General features: G+C 39.3%; 1 protein-coding gene across 3 annotated transcripts in view; it reads right to left on the bottom strand.

The window, feature by feature from the left end:
* Window positions 1–15,520, bottom strand: part of trpm7 (transient receptor potential cation channel, subfamily M, member 7) — a 43,934-nt gene that overhangs the window by 5,990 nt on the left and 22,424 nt on the right. The window contains exons 11-32 of one of the 3 annotated variants that reach the window (XM_017304044.1): window positions 14,252–14,352; window positions 13,755–13,889; window positions 13,616–13,669; window positions 13,392–13,532; window positions 12,868–13,002; window positions 12,488–12,765; window positions 12,184–12,412; window positions 10,894–11,049; window positions 10,610–10,753; window positions 8,815–8,943; window positions 8,440–8,691; window positions 7,021–7,195; window positions 6,783–6,909; window positions 5,774–5,952; window positions 5,559–5,691; window positions 3,325–4,556; window positions 2,907–2,995; window positions 1,552–1,642; window positions 1,378–1,439; window positions 1,262–1,299; window positions 1,064–1,092; window positions 347–400 (exon numbers count right to left, since the gene is read on the bottom strand). In XM_017304044.1, the coding sequence (XP_017159533.1) occupies window positions 347–400; window positions 1,064–1,092; window positions 1,262–1,299; window positions 1,378–1,439; window positions 1,552–1,642; window positions 2,907–2,995; window positions 3,325–4,556; window positions 5,559–5,691; window positions 5,774–5,952; window positions 6,783–6,909; window positions 7,021–7,195; window positions 8,440–8,691; window positions 8,815–8,943; window positions 10,610–10,753; window positions 10,894–11,049; window positions 12,184–12,412; window positions 12,488–12,765; window positions 12,868–13,002; window positions 13,392–13,532; window positions 13,616–13,669; window positions 13,755–13,889; window positions 14,252–14,352 (3,963 nt within the window). The remainder of the gene's footprint in view (window positions 1–346; window positions 401–1,063; window positions 1,093–1,261; window positions 1,300–1,377; window positions 1,440–1,551; window positions 1,643–2,906; window positions 2,996–3,324; window positions 4,557–5,558; window positions 5,692–5,773; window positions 5,953–6,782; window positions 6,910–7,020; window positions 7,196–8,439; window positions 8,692–8,814; window positions 8,944–10,609; window positions 10,754–10,893; window positions 11,050–12,183; window positions 12,413–12,487; window positions 12,766–12,867; window positions 13,003–13,391; window positions 13,533–13,615; window positions 13,670–13,754; window positions 13,890–14,251; window positions 14,353–15,520) is intronic. The other 2 variants (XM_008404785.2, XM_008404786.2) reach the window with 2 other exon arrangements.

The following is a 15,520-nucleotide window of genomic DNA, read 5'->3' as shown; positions in this document are numbered from 1 at the left end:
TCCGGCGTCAGCCACTAGATGGCCATACACAGTTAAAAACCAGGAACACAACTAAAACAGTTTGATGCAACAGGTAGTAATAGTAGTCGTTACAAATTTACATAGCATTCAAATTGTGTCATGTTACAAACACAAACTTCAAAGAATAGGAGGGATTTTATGCGACAGACCAACACATTTTGCATAACTGTAAAGTGGATGAAAAAAAACACAAAAAAACTGACATGATTGGCAGAAGTTTTTAAAGAAGTAAAAGTGTAATGTGAAAATAAGACCAGCTAATAAATATCTTTGGTTTAAATGAGGTCAACTAGTTTATCTTGTAGTGTCCATCAGTGAGACTCACAGTCCTTCCTGGCTCCGAGGTGGCTGTGGCGTGCCGTGTACAGGGAAACGGCAGCTGTAACCACACAAGAAGAGCAGCTAAGTAAAGGTCTCATTCAGGAAGAAAAAACAAACTATGGCCACAGTAAAGAGAAGGTTTGCATTAAATCAAAGATGTTTCTGGTATAAAACAATTGCTTTTGGATTGTGAAATGTGTTAAATCCAGCCTGAACTGTACAAACACCACAGATTCTACCCTGTCTCTTATTTCACCAAGGTTGAAATTTAGAGAACTTCACATTCAAAAGATCCTGAGAAAGGTAAATGACCAAAGCAGACATCTGATAATATCTGCATCGGTCCAGAAATATTGAAACAAACGTACATGTTTGACCAAAGTAATCAACCTATTCTTTTTGACAGATTCTTTATTATTTATTTTACTTTGGCTGTTATATCCCATAACTGCACTGTCCGAAAAATCAAAATCAAATTATTTTGTTTTACATGTTTGACCAAGCTCGTGAAAATGCTTAGCGCATTTAAGTGTGCTGTACTGGTGCAGAGTTAATACATTTCTGATTCAGTACATTTATGTTTTTTTTGTGGTTTTTTTTTAAAAAGAAAGGTTTTAAGTCAGTTATGTTTTCCTATATAGGATCGGTATTGGTCGATACCAATCCAGTAATATCTGTATCGGTAATCTAAAATATACTAAACAGCAACTCCAGTTCTTACCATTTAGTGTTTCTTCCTCAGGAGGTCTTCTGATCAACAGAGAGAGACAGAGAGAGCGAGAACTGATCAGAGAACCAGTCATCAGAACCCTGATTTAATCTGTCACCACTTTTACTTTATTGTGTCGGAGCATTTGTAAAGCTGTTTGTAGAAAGGTGATGTTTATATGTCAATAAGGAGCAGTGGAAGGACACTTACAGGGTGCTGGCTTGGGCTGATTTCACCTGAACCCTTTCCTGGTAGAGAAGCAACATGTTAATCAAACACAAGTCAACATGTTAACCTTTACACAAACGCACACAACAAGCTCTTACTAGTACTGCAGCTCTAGGGATGTCTTCAGCTGAAACTCTACTCCTGTCCTTCTTTGTCAGAGCTACACAAATACAATAAACCATCAGAAATCAGTTATGCTACACCATTGCTACTACTGAAGGGAGGACACTGAACTAGAAGATCTAATTTACAATTTCCTTTTCTGAACTTACTCGAGTCTGGATGAAGAAAAGCGGGGGTTCTGTCAAACTCTGTGAAGCCAGCGTAGGAGTTGACCGCTCGGATGAGACCATGACTTTCAACCTGTGACCGCAAGAGAGCAAGTGGAGACGCAGACAGAAAAAAAAAAAAAACTGAATGAGAAGATGAAGAAAATCTGATTGTCATGTAATCTGAGCAAAAAGCTGCATATGCAGGGATTGTTGGTCATATACAACACAACCAACATAATCCATATTGGTTCCAAAAGTGGCACATTTACCAAAGTTTGGAAACGTGTTCTCCTTCATCTCCCATGGTTGCCATTTTTATTTTGTACAATTAAATCAAAAACACAGACTTTAATCGAAGCGAACGAGGAGCAATTTGTGTTTTGTTTCTCATTTGTCCTTTCATTTCTCTAGTGGGGCGTGATATACGTTGCTTTTTGGAGATCTTTTAATCATTGTCAGGCTATACAGATTGCATTTTATTATCAAATAAGGCCAGGTTGGTTTGGACAGCTTTAATTTTTTTATTTAATACAATTTAATTTACTTCGGTCATCTTTATATTAAAATGTAGTTGACGACTTTAAAAGTATAACAAACAAAAAAACCAGAAGAAATATGAAAGACAACACTATTTACAGATGCTTCACTGTGAAGTCATTTACAAATGCTACTCAAATGCTAAAGCAACTGCATTATTTAACCTCATGCTACGCTATGCAGAAGCTTTGTCTGCATTGAAGAAGATACAGTGATCTCCATATAATGAACCTACTTTCTGATTAATGAAGCTTACCACAAAAACATCCTGCAACATGGAGCTTCACAACAATGTGAATTAATCAACTTTATTCTTCTTCTACTGTCAGGGCTGCCACTAACAATTATTTTAGTAACTGATTAAGTGATTATTCTAATTATTAATCGATTAATTGGATAAAACTGGCAATTTTTTTATTAAACTACTTAAGACTTTCCTATACAATATTAGAAATGCATTAAAAAGTGGAAATAAATAATTAAATTCCTTTTTAAAATAAAAAAAACATTTTATTGAATACATAAACAGCATTCCTTTAGTGGATTTGAACTGATAATCGGATTGTATATGTATTTTGTACAATTCTTCTCTGAATATATTTTTCATTTTCGGCAAATGGCCTGTTTTGAGTCAGTTAGCAATTAATTGATTACTAAATTAGTTGATTATTTCCAATAATAGATTCATCACAATTATTGTTTCAGCCGCAATTGTTATTGTACCATGCCATCGTATGACCAATCATATCCAAATATTAGTCAAAATGAAATCCCTGCTCAATATTCCTGTAAAAATGTAAAAATTACAACATACACACCTGTGATCTGGTTGGTGTGGCCGGGCTTTGCTGTCTGCTGGAGGTCTCTTTGGGCATAGAGTGTTGCATAGCCAAGTTGTCTTTATGTCCTGAGTCCAAATAGGAGATTAGTTCAACTTGAGAGCAGCAACAAATACCAAATGTTCTCTGATAATGGTGAAGTAATCTAAGCTTCAGTATCAGACTTCTTCCTGTAACCTCCACATGACTTACATTCACCACAAAATATAACATGATTACATAAATTGCTCTTCAAAAACAAACTTGATCAAAAAACAAACTGATGTTGAGTGAAATTTGGCCACACCCAGGAACATACATGCAAGTCACTCACAGTAGACAGAGGAAAAGAAAGAGCAGGTAAAGAAGCCCCAGCACCCGGCAGATGCATCCCATAAGCTCAGACTGAAACTCAAACCTCTCATGTTTAGCTTTCTTGCGGTTTTCTTCTCGTCTCGTTGACCTTCTGACCCGTTTCGAGTGTTGCGGACAGAAGCTGGCCGTCCTGGAGGATCACATTCCCTCCTCTTCCGTCTGTGGGGTCGTTTGGGCACCGCAGCAGGAGGCTGGACACCGTTTCCAAGGTCGCGATACAATGACAGCGATGCCTCTAGAGCTTCAGTTTGTGGAGACCTTCTAGCAGATCGGCCCTCTTCATCGCTGAACGCTTCGTTTACATAACCCTCACTAACACCCCCCCGCATCACCCCCTTTGGGTTCTGAGGCTTTACAGCGCTAGCAAGCAGGCAGGCAGGCTGAATGAAGTTTGACTCATTGGAGAGAACAACTACAGTCGGATACAAACACACACACTTCTCCTCCTCCTCGACAGCAGGCAGAGCTTCGTTTCTGTACTCACCTACAAACGCCCCGAACTCTACAGAGGTGGCGTCTGGCTGGGGCGGCTGCTGGTAAAACCCGTCCTGGGCGAGGTCGGGGTGGCTGGCCCCACTAGGCTGAGAGGGGGTGCTGCTGATGCGGAACTGGGCACTGAGGGCCGGCACGTTGGGCAGGCTGGATGGCGAGTCGGAAAGGCGCAGCTCTTGCGGACGGGTTAGTTTGCTTTGGGTGAGAGAGTGGCCTTGGTGACGGCGCTCCGGAGGGGAGGTGGGCGAGGCGCTCGGCACGAATGCGATGGCGCCCGTGCTGCCGGAGGAACCAGCCTCTGCAGCAAAGTGTTCCTGCCCGAATAAGCTCCTCTTCTCCGGACTTGGCGCCGTGCTTGCTCCGGGGTCCGGCCCCGGCTCTGTTCTTGAACTGTGCCCCAATCTCTGACGGATTTGCATCCCGCCGTCTCCTCCTGCGTTGACTCCGAAAAGGGAATCCGCGATGTTGGTGCCCGCTTGGGGAAACGAAGGGCCGAAGTAGGCCCTGACGCTGTGCTTGCCTATCGCCGATGATTTGGAGTCTGCTGGCATGTGGGCGATGCTGGGGACCACGTTCTTGGACAAACTGAGCTCCCTGGTGATCTGCGTGTGGACCTTGCTGGCCTCGGACGCCCTCTGAGCGGTCAGCGTTTTCAGAGTGTCCACGGTCAGAGCAGACAGGTCCTGCAGGTGGCCGATCTGCGAATCCAGCGTGTGCAAGGAGCGTTTTATAAAGTTCACCTTGTTCCCGACCTCCTTCAGTTGCAAACACATCGTCTCAACTCTGGAAACAAGACAGGAGAGCCACCGTTGGTAACAAAACAAACTTGGCCAACGAGGTAAAAACACAAAATATTAGCAGTACAAAAAAAGTAGAGAGAATTTATTAGAGTTTACTGTAGCACGGCATTACGATTTAATATGAATATTTTAGTCATCAGAAGTAGACTCAAAATGACCTATTTTCAATTCAATTGAACAACATCGCCCCCCCGATGTGGCTCAGTGGGAAGAGTGGTCTTGCAATCAGACCGTTGTAGGTTCAATTCCAGACTCTTCCTGTCACATGTCAACCTCGTCAGTCAAAATGATTGAAAAAGTCCTATATTATTATTTCAGTCTGTTTACCATTTACTTCAATTATCCCAAAAAGGAAACTAAATGTTGTCGCAACTTGTATCAAGTTGCGACAACATTTAGTTGTTTTGGATTAAGATGCTTTCTCTTCCTTTAGTGTAAAAGAAAAGAAAAAGAAAATTCTAAATTCAATTCATTCTAAAGAAAAATCTTTAGAATGAACCTATTTAATCCAATTAATCATCAGAATAATTAATACAGATAATTGCTTACTAAACTAATCGTTAGCTGCAGCCCCAGTTCGTAAGCTAATCCAGGTAATTTGCTTTTCTGCTTTTTAAATCTCTGTCTGGCCACTTGGTTATAATTTTGAGACGGGTAAGAGACTCTTCCTCCTTCTCTCTTTGCTCTTTAGTTCTGCTTTGTAACCATGAATTTTAATTTTCAGCTCTCTGGGGATTTAGGGTTCATCATTCAGGTTATTTTTTGACCTACTGAGATGCTGATGAGCTACTTGCAGTTGTAAAAACAATTTCTTATTGCCACCATTACACACAAAAACAAACTAACAATTGCTAGCATGAGATCAGAAATTCGCCATGTATTTTTAATAAGTGCGTCTAAAAACATTATGTGAACTTTTATGCATCATGTATTGTGAAAAATAAACACATAATATTCATCCTCCGACTGCCTAAGTCAGCCTCACCTTTCAGAGGTAAGACGAATGCGCTCTTCGCTGCCCGAGTGAAACTGATCATTCCTTTCGTGAAAGTACGTCTCCACACACTGCTCCTCAAAGTCATGAAGTTTCTTCTGGTCGTCCTCAGTGAGAAACAGCTCTGCGAAAAATAAAAACCAAAGGTTTTAATAAGTAAAATGACATATATTGGTTTATTTCTTTTCCAGAAACAAGATCCTTACTTGGTCCGTAGGTGCTCTCCTTCTTCCTCTTTCTGCACAGGCAGAAGAGTGAGTATATATGGCACAGGAGGATGAAGGGCGGCGGGAGGACAGGCTTCTCGTGGTAAGCCATAATGAAGTGATAGCGCTGGTACTTCCACACCAGATTGGAAATGGACTTTACTTGTATATATACATTGCTGCAAAGCAAAGAGCACATTATAATCAGAGGTCATGTTAACGGAATATTTTCCGTTATATGACCCCCCTTTTTTTTTTTTTAAATGACGAGAAAATTTGAAGGCTGTTGGTCATTTGACAGGTTATAATTGACTGGTGTACATGGGCAGACATGATAGACTTTACGCGGTAACACTTTATTTGAAGGGGGGTGAATAAGACTGACATGACACTTTTCTAAACATGACATAACACCTGTCATGAACATGAATAAGCCTTCATGAATATTTATGACTGTTGTTTGGTAAATTATGGCATTTTTAATACAAAGTTTGACATTATTCAAAATGTCTTTGTTATGACAACTTGACATTAACCAATAAATCATTACTGTTTAAACTTTGCCTTTAATAACATAAAGTTACCTAATTTTTAAAGTACAATCAGTAATACTTTTATTACAAATTTATATCAGTAATGATTTCTATGGAGGAAAAGTTAGATGCATTATCTGCTTCATCTGTGATAGGATCTGGATTCAGGTTCAACTAGGTAAATATTAACTAAAGCACATAAAAATGGAGCCAAATAGCCTTATGTTAATTTGATTGTAATGTGACGGGTAAAAATAGAACATGACCGATTTTCTTTTAATGCTGTCGGTCAAAATGACAGGTAACAAAAAAAAGTCTAGCGCGACCTCTGATTACAATAACCTTGAATCTAATAGTGTTTGAACACCTCGCACTGCCCCCGTTACCAGGAATGGAAACAATCCAAATAAAACAGCAAGGAGCTCACTATGAAAAGTCAACTACGTTATTCATTTATGAAAACACTTTGCACTCACTTAAAGAAGGCAATAAGGAGGTTGACCATCAGTATGTACTGTACAAAGAGGTAGACTGCTTGCAGGAAAGGCGTGAGCCACACTATGGTTGAACACAGGTTCTTGACTTCGCTGTTATTGGCACATGCTGTGAAGAGGAGAAGCCAGTTACAACGACAAGTTACGCGCTGAATAAGCTGACAAGAACTTGAGAAGTTAGGTAACCATCTCCCCTCCCCCCAACATAGTCGATGCTTACCATCAATTTCATAGGCATACACTTCTCCGTACATCATCCAGTACGGCTGGAAAACCACATCTTTGGCCAGAGTCCAGCTGGGCTCCTCGTTGGGGTATAGAATAGCTTTTCTCGGGACGCCGTAGCTCAGCAGTACAATGGCCATTATTACCACAATATAAAACATGTTGGCAACCTGAAAGACATGCCAAAGTAGTAAATGCAACATGAGACCAACGTCAACTGGTATATTATTCTTAGTTTAAAGTCCATCAACTTTAGATGTAAATGCAATCAGGAGCATTCACTTTATCAGCTTTAGCATGTTGGCCACGAAAAACAGACATTATTTAGGGCAGTAAAAGCCAAATGTACTACAGACGAGGGCTTGATATGGATGAGAAACATATCACGATATATGCGTTTCATGTCAGTGGATGATTATCGACTCCTTTTTTGATTTAAATATTTGAAATACAGCCAAACCTGCTGTTGTTTTTCATTTTAAGGCAGTTATGAGGCACGGAGGCAAAACTTGAAACGGCTGCTGCGCAAGTTGCTCAAAAGGTTGTTGCTAGGTAACAAAAGGGCTAGTGAGTTAGTTAGTGCCACAAACCTGGCTTATCCCACTGTGAGCAGCTAATCTTTCCTCTGCCTACATCTCCCAGAATGCTCTGAATCGGAGTTCAGTGAATATTTTATATATTGAATATTCTATCAAATCCATTATCTATAGATATTGATCATATGTCTATTGATATACATCGTTAGTCATTTATTCTCCAGCCATAGTACAGAAATAAAATTTGCTGTGAAAATTTTATTTCACAGCAATTGGAAAACAATATCCAACCAAATGTTGCATCCAAGTAGTTGTTTGCTATGGTGATATTGCATACATTAATACTGCCTGACAATTATGATGCAATATACTGTATTCAGCAGGCCTGTCAACATAAATTTTGCTGGATGATAAATTGCCCCAGTAATTATTGCGATAAACGATAACATTGCTGTTTTGAGACCATTTCCAGATAATATATTGACAATGGCATAATAATGCCAATTTAAACAAACTTCAATTTTGAAAACAGCACTGGAAGATATTTTAAATATTCAAAACATGACAAAACAATTAATAAAAGGGAAATAAAAACCCACTTAGAACCAATACCATGAACAGAACAGATGATAAAATTTAAAAATATTAATAATCAGATTAGAAATTAACAAGATCATTTTGGTTTGTCATGAGATTAATTGCTTATTATGAAAAGATTTGGGCTACTTTTAATGGGGGTTTATCTCATTTTTTTTCTTTTGCTTGGGTAGAAAAGCCAAAAATGTTAAATACCTGCTCTACACAAATGAAAGCTTATTATTGCAATAACGCTTTTCATGCTGAACTAAGGTTTCAAATGTCCAAACGAATGTGCTCACCATTTTAGCGATCATCATGACGTACGGCCCAGCTTGCTGGTTCACGGCCAGGTAGTCCAGGAGTCGGACATACCAGAAGATGATGTTGAGGCAGTAGACTGTCCGCCCAGGGATGAAGGTGGGCTCTCCACCCAGTCTCAGTCCGAAACCGATAAAGAACGTAACGATGGCCAGGAAGTCGGACACATTGAAATATTCGCTGAACCACACCTTTATTTTTTGGCTTATTTTGCCCGCTTCAGACATAAACATCTGAAAAACACAAAAGGGAAACAACTTCTCAACAAAAGCTCCTAAACAGTCAGACTGGTGTGTTGCTGAAATATGAAGTCTTTGTATGATGACTGCAACGGTGCACGCTTTTGTTCCACAAACCTCGCGGATTTTCTCGATAGCGGAGGTGAAGATGTAGAGGATGACCACCCATTCTAGAGGAGAAGGAAGGTCGCTCATTTTCACCAGGACCACATACGTGTACAACATCAAGTAGATCAGGTAGAAAAGCTGAAACGAAGGAAGCAAAGGGACGCAAATAAAACAGAAGAACGTTTAAACGGGAAATAAGGCAACAAAAAGGTGATAAGACTTGTGACAGGAAATTAGTTGATCTTTTACATATAATTTGATGAATGTGTCAACAAAAACTTTCCTCTTCTCATTGAAATGTCTCATATAGATTCTCTAACAGGAAAAAAAAGCCCAATGAAAGCAGCAAATACTCTAGTTTTACTGATAATTGTGGTCTCAAAACTCAGCATAGGGACTATTTTATTGAACTGCAAAGGGAGACTTGTCAATGTTTTAACCCTTCAGTAGTTTACTAGAATTTTCACCACAGCTTTTATCAAAACTACAAAGACAGCACATTTAGCAGAATAAAACTGTTTTGAGGGATTGTTAATCTTTGTCTTAAACTGGCAAAAAAAAAAGAAAAATCAGCTTAAAGGCAAGAGAGTAGAGGTTACTCATATATTAATTTCAAATTTTACAATAGTGAACTTCATTAAAACAAAAATATTTAAGTCATATTTAAATGACTTAAATATTTAACCTGTTAGTGTAAAAAAAAAAAAAAAAAAAAAAGCTTCTTGACTTGCCCTCTAGTGGCCAAAACACTAATTGCAGATTTTTAAAAACATTTGAAACTGATCAGAAGAACAAAAATGTACAAAGTAAATTTGCTATAAAATTGTGTTAATTCTTAGCCAAAATGTTACTACATATTTGTGTAAATTAGTGGATTTTAGACTGAATCCACTGTATGGCAACCAGAATCAAACTGGATCTTTTTAACTGAATATTATTGGATTCTTTTGATATACTTCTGCAAAACTGAACATGAAGTGGACCTGTTTGTGTTGTAAAATGCCTTGAGATGACATTTGTTGGGAATTGATGCAACAAGAATAAATTGAACTGAACTGAATCTTGTGAAGTGAATTCAAAGGATCAGAATTTCATTTGAATGTAATTCCGCGTGTGTAAAAAAAAAAAATCATTGTTCATTTTGCTCATTTCCTTTGCTATAATTTGAAGTCCTGGCTCACCAAGTCACAGTTTGGGTATATCAAAGTGCAGACTGTGGGGAAAAAAAAAAATCTGTCAACCTCGTTTTTCCTCTTTGACCAGGTCCACGGTTTTTAAAGCAGCTGAACCTTGACGTGTGAGGCTTGAAGTGATGGAAAAATCAGTCACTCTCCCACCGGTGACACATAAGTCAATGGTGTAGAGTTGGTGCTGGCATCGGGATGGAAGCAGGTACAGCTGATGTAGATAAGAGTAGGCTGAGGCTGTATTATGTCGGCCAGCGTTCAGCGATCTTATCGACGCCTCTCAAACTTGAACAACCTGAAAAACTGCCCATGTTTGCAGATAAAACCGGCCGCGTTGGATCCCAGGCTCCAGGGAAACAGCTCCAGGCTATAAATAGCCCCAGGTGGGAAAAGACGAGGTGAATGTGCGGAATCCTACTTATAGAGGATTGTGTTCACACGTAATGAGCCGACTGATTACTCTTTTGTTTTCGCAACATGACAAAAACGGCTGCACCCTACAAGTGAGTGAAACCTGCCAAAATTCTGACATTTGACATGCAGGAGGATGTGTTACGGATTAAAAAGTCACACACACAAACAAAAAAGCAGTAAATGTCTTTGTATTCATTTCGTACCGTATTGGACCAAAACTTGACAATGGGAGCGTGGTAGAAGGCGTAGATCTTCCTCGTTAAAGGCAGCTTTCTGGAGCGGACTTGTTTTTCCATGTCGTTTTTCACCTCCAGGTGCTCGTGGGTTCTGGCTTCCTTGAAGACATCCTGTGCAAAAGGTTAGAGAGGCCGCGTTGGACGACCATTCAAGTGACAGAACAGCATTTCATTCAAATCTGCAAAAATCTGGATTGGTTTTTGCCGTTGAGGAAACCTGCAGCAGACAAATCATGAGGAGCAAATCCTACCATCTGGATGTCTTCGGTCATGTGCTGAAAGTTGTGTTCGCTGTCCTCCATGGTCATCTGGTGGTCGTCCTGACTCTGAGGGATGTGAGCCATCTCTGCTTTGGATTTGTACTCCAGAAGCAGGATGGCAGGAGGCACCAAGATGCTCAGAATCACCTGCAGGATACACACTCATGTGGGTGGCTGCTGCTAGATTTGTCAGCATCAACTATGCACACTTGCTTCTGGATAAAGAGCATCATTAAAGAAAGTGTTTTGTTTTGGTTTTAAAGGGAACTTCATCCATTATAATGATTACAGATTTCATCATTTTGGCGTTGAGCTAATGAGTCCAACATGCTGTTTTCCAGAAAACGGCATGTTTTCACGCCAACACCCTTGTTTCGAATGAATATACTTTGAGAACATTTCTGTATTTTTTTAATGGTCTAATACTAAAGTTCAGTTTTTTTTTTCTTTAGCTGTAATGATCAGTTAAATTTACAGAAATAAAAACTTAATATTGTGAACATAATAAATGTAGATATGAGCTTCCTATGTCTAACTCAATTACTGTAATGAACTGATAAAAATCCTAATTAGGCTGCAACCAATTATTATTTTTAGTAAATCAATTATTTAAATCAAATAAAACTACTGGCACATTTTGCAAATTTTTCATTTAGCCAGCTTACACCATTAAAAATACATTATAAAATACAATAAATCAATTCAGTTCAATTTTGTAAATGCAAAATTTACATATTTTTGTACACTTTTGGTGTAATCACTGCTCTGTGGGAGTATTCTTCCAGCAATTGTCATTTATTTTAAAAGTCTGTATGCTCCAGTTCACAATTGATCAATTACTAAATTAGTTGTCAATTATTTTGACAATTGATTAATCCGATTTATCGATTCAGCACTGACTTATTGAGATTTGCACATTTCTTTACTGACAGGAAAACTAAAAGGCAACCAGATCCGCTTTTGCGAATAAACTTGACTAATTTGATTGACCATCAGTATGCAAGTAGTTTTTGAAATAGACATTACATTGACCACTTATAACATGGATTTATGAATTATTTGTGTATAAATACTCATTCAAATGACTATAAAAGGTCATCATAAAAAAAGCATCATAAATGATGCTTTTCATCATTAACTACAATACCAACTAGTGTTCAACAACAACATTAATGAGCAATAATAATAATAATAGTTCAATGTAAGGTGCAGGTTTCCCACTATAAGTCCACCCAGCCTTCTGCTTGCAACCAAAAATAAAGATCTAGATGGAGCATGAACCTTGTACCAGGAGTTCTTGCGCATGTTCAGCCGTCCCATCCACATGTCTGACAGCAGCATCTGGGTGCAGGTGTGAGCAACAAACGGCCGCAGGTGGGAGGAGACGGCCAGCTTCAGACACGTGGAGTTGCTCCAGTTCTTCAGCTCGTATGTCAGCAGCTTCATGGCCATGGTCTCATCCTGCCTGAACGACTGCTCCAGCAGGTCCACCGCCAGGGTCCCGAACTCGCTGAAACGCGCCATGGAAGTTTGTTAATGCGGGAATATCGTCTGATGAAAAATGTTGAGTGTTAGGCGACCTCACTTGGAGTACTCTTTGAGTTCCTCGGAGGTGTCGTCCACCACATCGCTCTTCTTTGCCTCGTAGCTCATAGAGCGGCAGAGTTTGCAAGCCACCAGCGCCTTGGCCATGTTCTCCTCGCCGTGCTGCCAGAAGAAGAGAGACATCTTCTGCCTCTTCATGAGCACGGCCCAAACTAAGAGCTCGTTGAAAGGGTAGGGGAAGCGGCGGGTCTCCGGGTCGTCAATGTCCACGATCTCCTCCTTGCTTCTTTTCTTGTTCTGCTCAGCAGTACTCTCCAGCTGAGGAGAAAGGCAAGGCTTTAGCGGTGTTTTCATCGAACTAGAAAGACTGAAAACCTTTTTATTTTCAGGAACATGTTTGGAAAAAGCCTCGGGGTTTACCTTGGGCTTGTATGGCTGCGCCGTCTTGATGAAGTGATTGTGTCTCGTCTTCTCCTTCTTGTCGGCCTGCATGCTGAAAGTCTCGTGATTCTTTCTCAGATGAGAGCCGGGACCCGCGGTGTGGCGTCCAGACCTCTGTGCAAAACACAAATATTACCAGAGTCCCTTTTCTCCACATTAATTAACTAATTAATGATGTCTGCAAACCTTAATAAATAACCTTGTATATGGTTGATAGAATTATTTTTGCTCTCTTCTCCACAATTTATCCCAGGACAGCATAAATAAAAAGCAGTATTTTAGATGACTAAATCCAGGAGATTTTAGCGGTACAACTGAATGCTAATTTAGCTAATGTACTGAAGTCACCCATTTGATGAGTTAGATAGTTACCAAGCCCTACACTGTATTGTTCATGTTAATATTACTGCAACGAATGACAACAATGTAATAAAAGACAATACTTCTCTTGAAAAGTTATATCTAGCAGGTCAGAACCAGAATTAGCTTCTCTTTTCACCCACCCTATTGTTGCCGTGGAGATTGTTGTAAATGATTCTGAAGCGCTTCCTGGTGTAGTTGCACCTGTAAGTCCCGCCCATCAGGAACTCGATGACCAGGCCCACATCGATCAAAGTGATTTTATAGTTTGGGGGAAGATTACTCTGCAATACGGAAACCACAAAATGTTAGCAAAGTCCCGCTTCACATCAACCGATCGAAGCCATAAGGAGCCCTGAACAACTACCTGTTTAACGTCTCTGATCAGGTGGAGGAGAGTTGGGTTGTTGGGAGGTTGTTTCTGGAAAAAAGATTAGATTTAATAAATAAAAACTACTTATGGGTTCTTATTTATTGATGAAGTAGGGCACGTTTCCCAAGGCTACCGTGTTGTAGAGCTCCTCCAGCCGACTGATGGTGAGGAATCGGTGCATGCTGACGCCGTTTTCTATGAGCAACTTCACAAAGTCCACCCTGTCCATGACGAGAGCGTCCAGCATGGCTTGCTCCAAAGAGCTCACCTACAAACACAAACAAAAATCAGTTATGAAATGTATTTTTATAGCAAAACAGTATTTAGAAAACAAAAAATATTGGAAAAAAAAAAAAAAAAAGAAAAGCAAAATAAATATCCATCCTCTCATTTACGCAAGACTCCAGTTTTAAAATAAACACAGGCCTGCAGAGTCGCTTATGAAGACAAATGTAACGGGGTTCAAGTTACAGTCAAGACAAGCAGTTCCTGGCAGCCTGCCCTACAAACCGCAGCCAGCGGGGACTCTGAGGTCGTTCTGGGTGAGTCCGAAGGTTTTTAGCTGAGCAAACATCCCTGGGAGCCGTGGCTCCTTCTCTCACACACATGCAAACAAATCCATAGACATACCAGAAGCTGCTGTCCGTACACAAACACGTGATTCTTGGCAATGTCTACGCGGTCCCAGGCCAAAGTCAGGACCAGCTGATCGAAGGCAGACGCGTTTGTGCCTGAAACACACAGGTCCGCTCATTAAGCAGCTCATAAATGCATTTGCTTGAAAACAGGTGATGAAATATGAACTGTGTTTTTAGTTAGGCAGCTGGAAAGGCATAATACAGTCACTTGACCACAAAGAGCAACAGATTAGATGAGCTAAATCCAAGAGAGCTGATCTCTTTCATGTGATCGGCTTTGTAAGTCGTCCAACTGAAATCACCATTAGGACAAGTCATCACTGACGTCAATTTTTATAGCTAACTGAGAGGGATATGTTGTTTTTGCATTTGTAAAAATCTTTTTCATTTAAATTGGCGTATGCAGGGAGAAGCTCTGCATATTTTTTCTTTTAATTTACAAAGCTAAGGACACTGGAGCTTGAAACTATAGACGAGTTGGGCCTGGAAGGAGCGAACAGTAACATTTCATAGTGAATTGTCACCTGAACCTAAAGACACGATGGGCCATCAATAAACAGGCTGAAGAGAGTTGAAGTTTTCCCTGAATAAATGCTTCAATCACTTAAATAAGCATAAAGTTGATAGATAAAATAGGGTTGAAACGATTAATCGGGTTAATTGTAATTAATCATTTATTGAAATAATCGTCAACTAAATTAGTCATCAAATAATCGTTATCTGAAGTATATAAACTAAAAAAAAAAAATAAAAAAAAAAAGACTATTTGATAAAAGAATGTCCTCAGAGCAGCCAATAAGCCAAATTACATTTTGTATTTAAGAAAAAATAAATCAATAAATAAAAAAACCTTCTTTGGTCTGTAAATATGATCTATCCAGAAAGATTCTAGTGGCGTTTTAAACCTCATCTTGATTCAAATTCTGTATAATAAAATAATAATGGTATTGAACTCCTTCTAGGCTACTTTTGCTGTCCAACTATTAATACTTTAATCCAAAAAATAGTCAACACCACAATGATGTTAAGCCAAGCAGAAAGCTTGACTTACATGTATTCTTTTTATTGCAAAATGATCAAGCTATATTATTGTATTTTAGGCAATAAAATTGGTATTTTTATTTTTTCCACTCAATTTTATTTAGAAACATGAAACATTTCATCTGTTCACAAAGAGTGGTATAATCTTTTACAATCCTCTTTTCAGTTCGTTGTATTATTCTAGATGGCACACCCCTTCATGTGATTATGGCATTTTTAT

This window comes from Poecilia reticulata, linkage group LG3, assembly GCF_000633615.1.
Source record: "Poecilia reticulata strain Guanapo linkage group LG3, Guppy_female_1.0+MT, whole genome shotgun sequence".
In the NCBI taxonomy this organism is placed as follows: Eukaryota; Metazoa; Chordata; class Actinopteri; order Cyprinodontiformes; family Poeciliidae; genus Poecilia; species Poecilia reticulata.
This window is presented reverse-complemented; position numbering and strand designations above follow the sequence as displayed.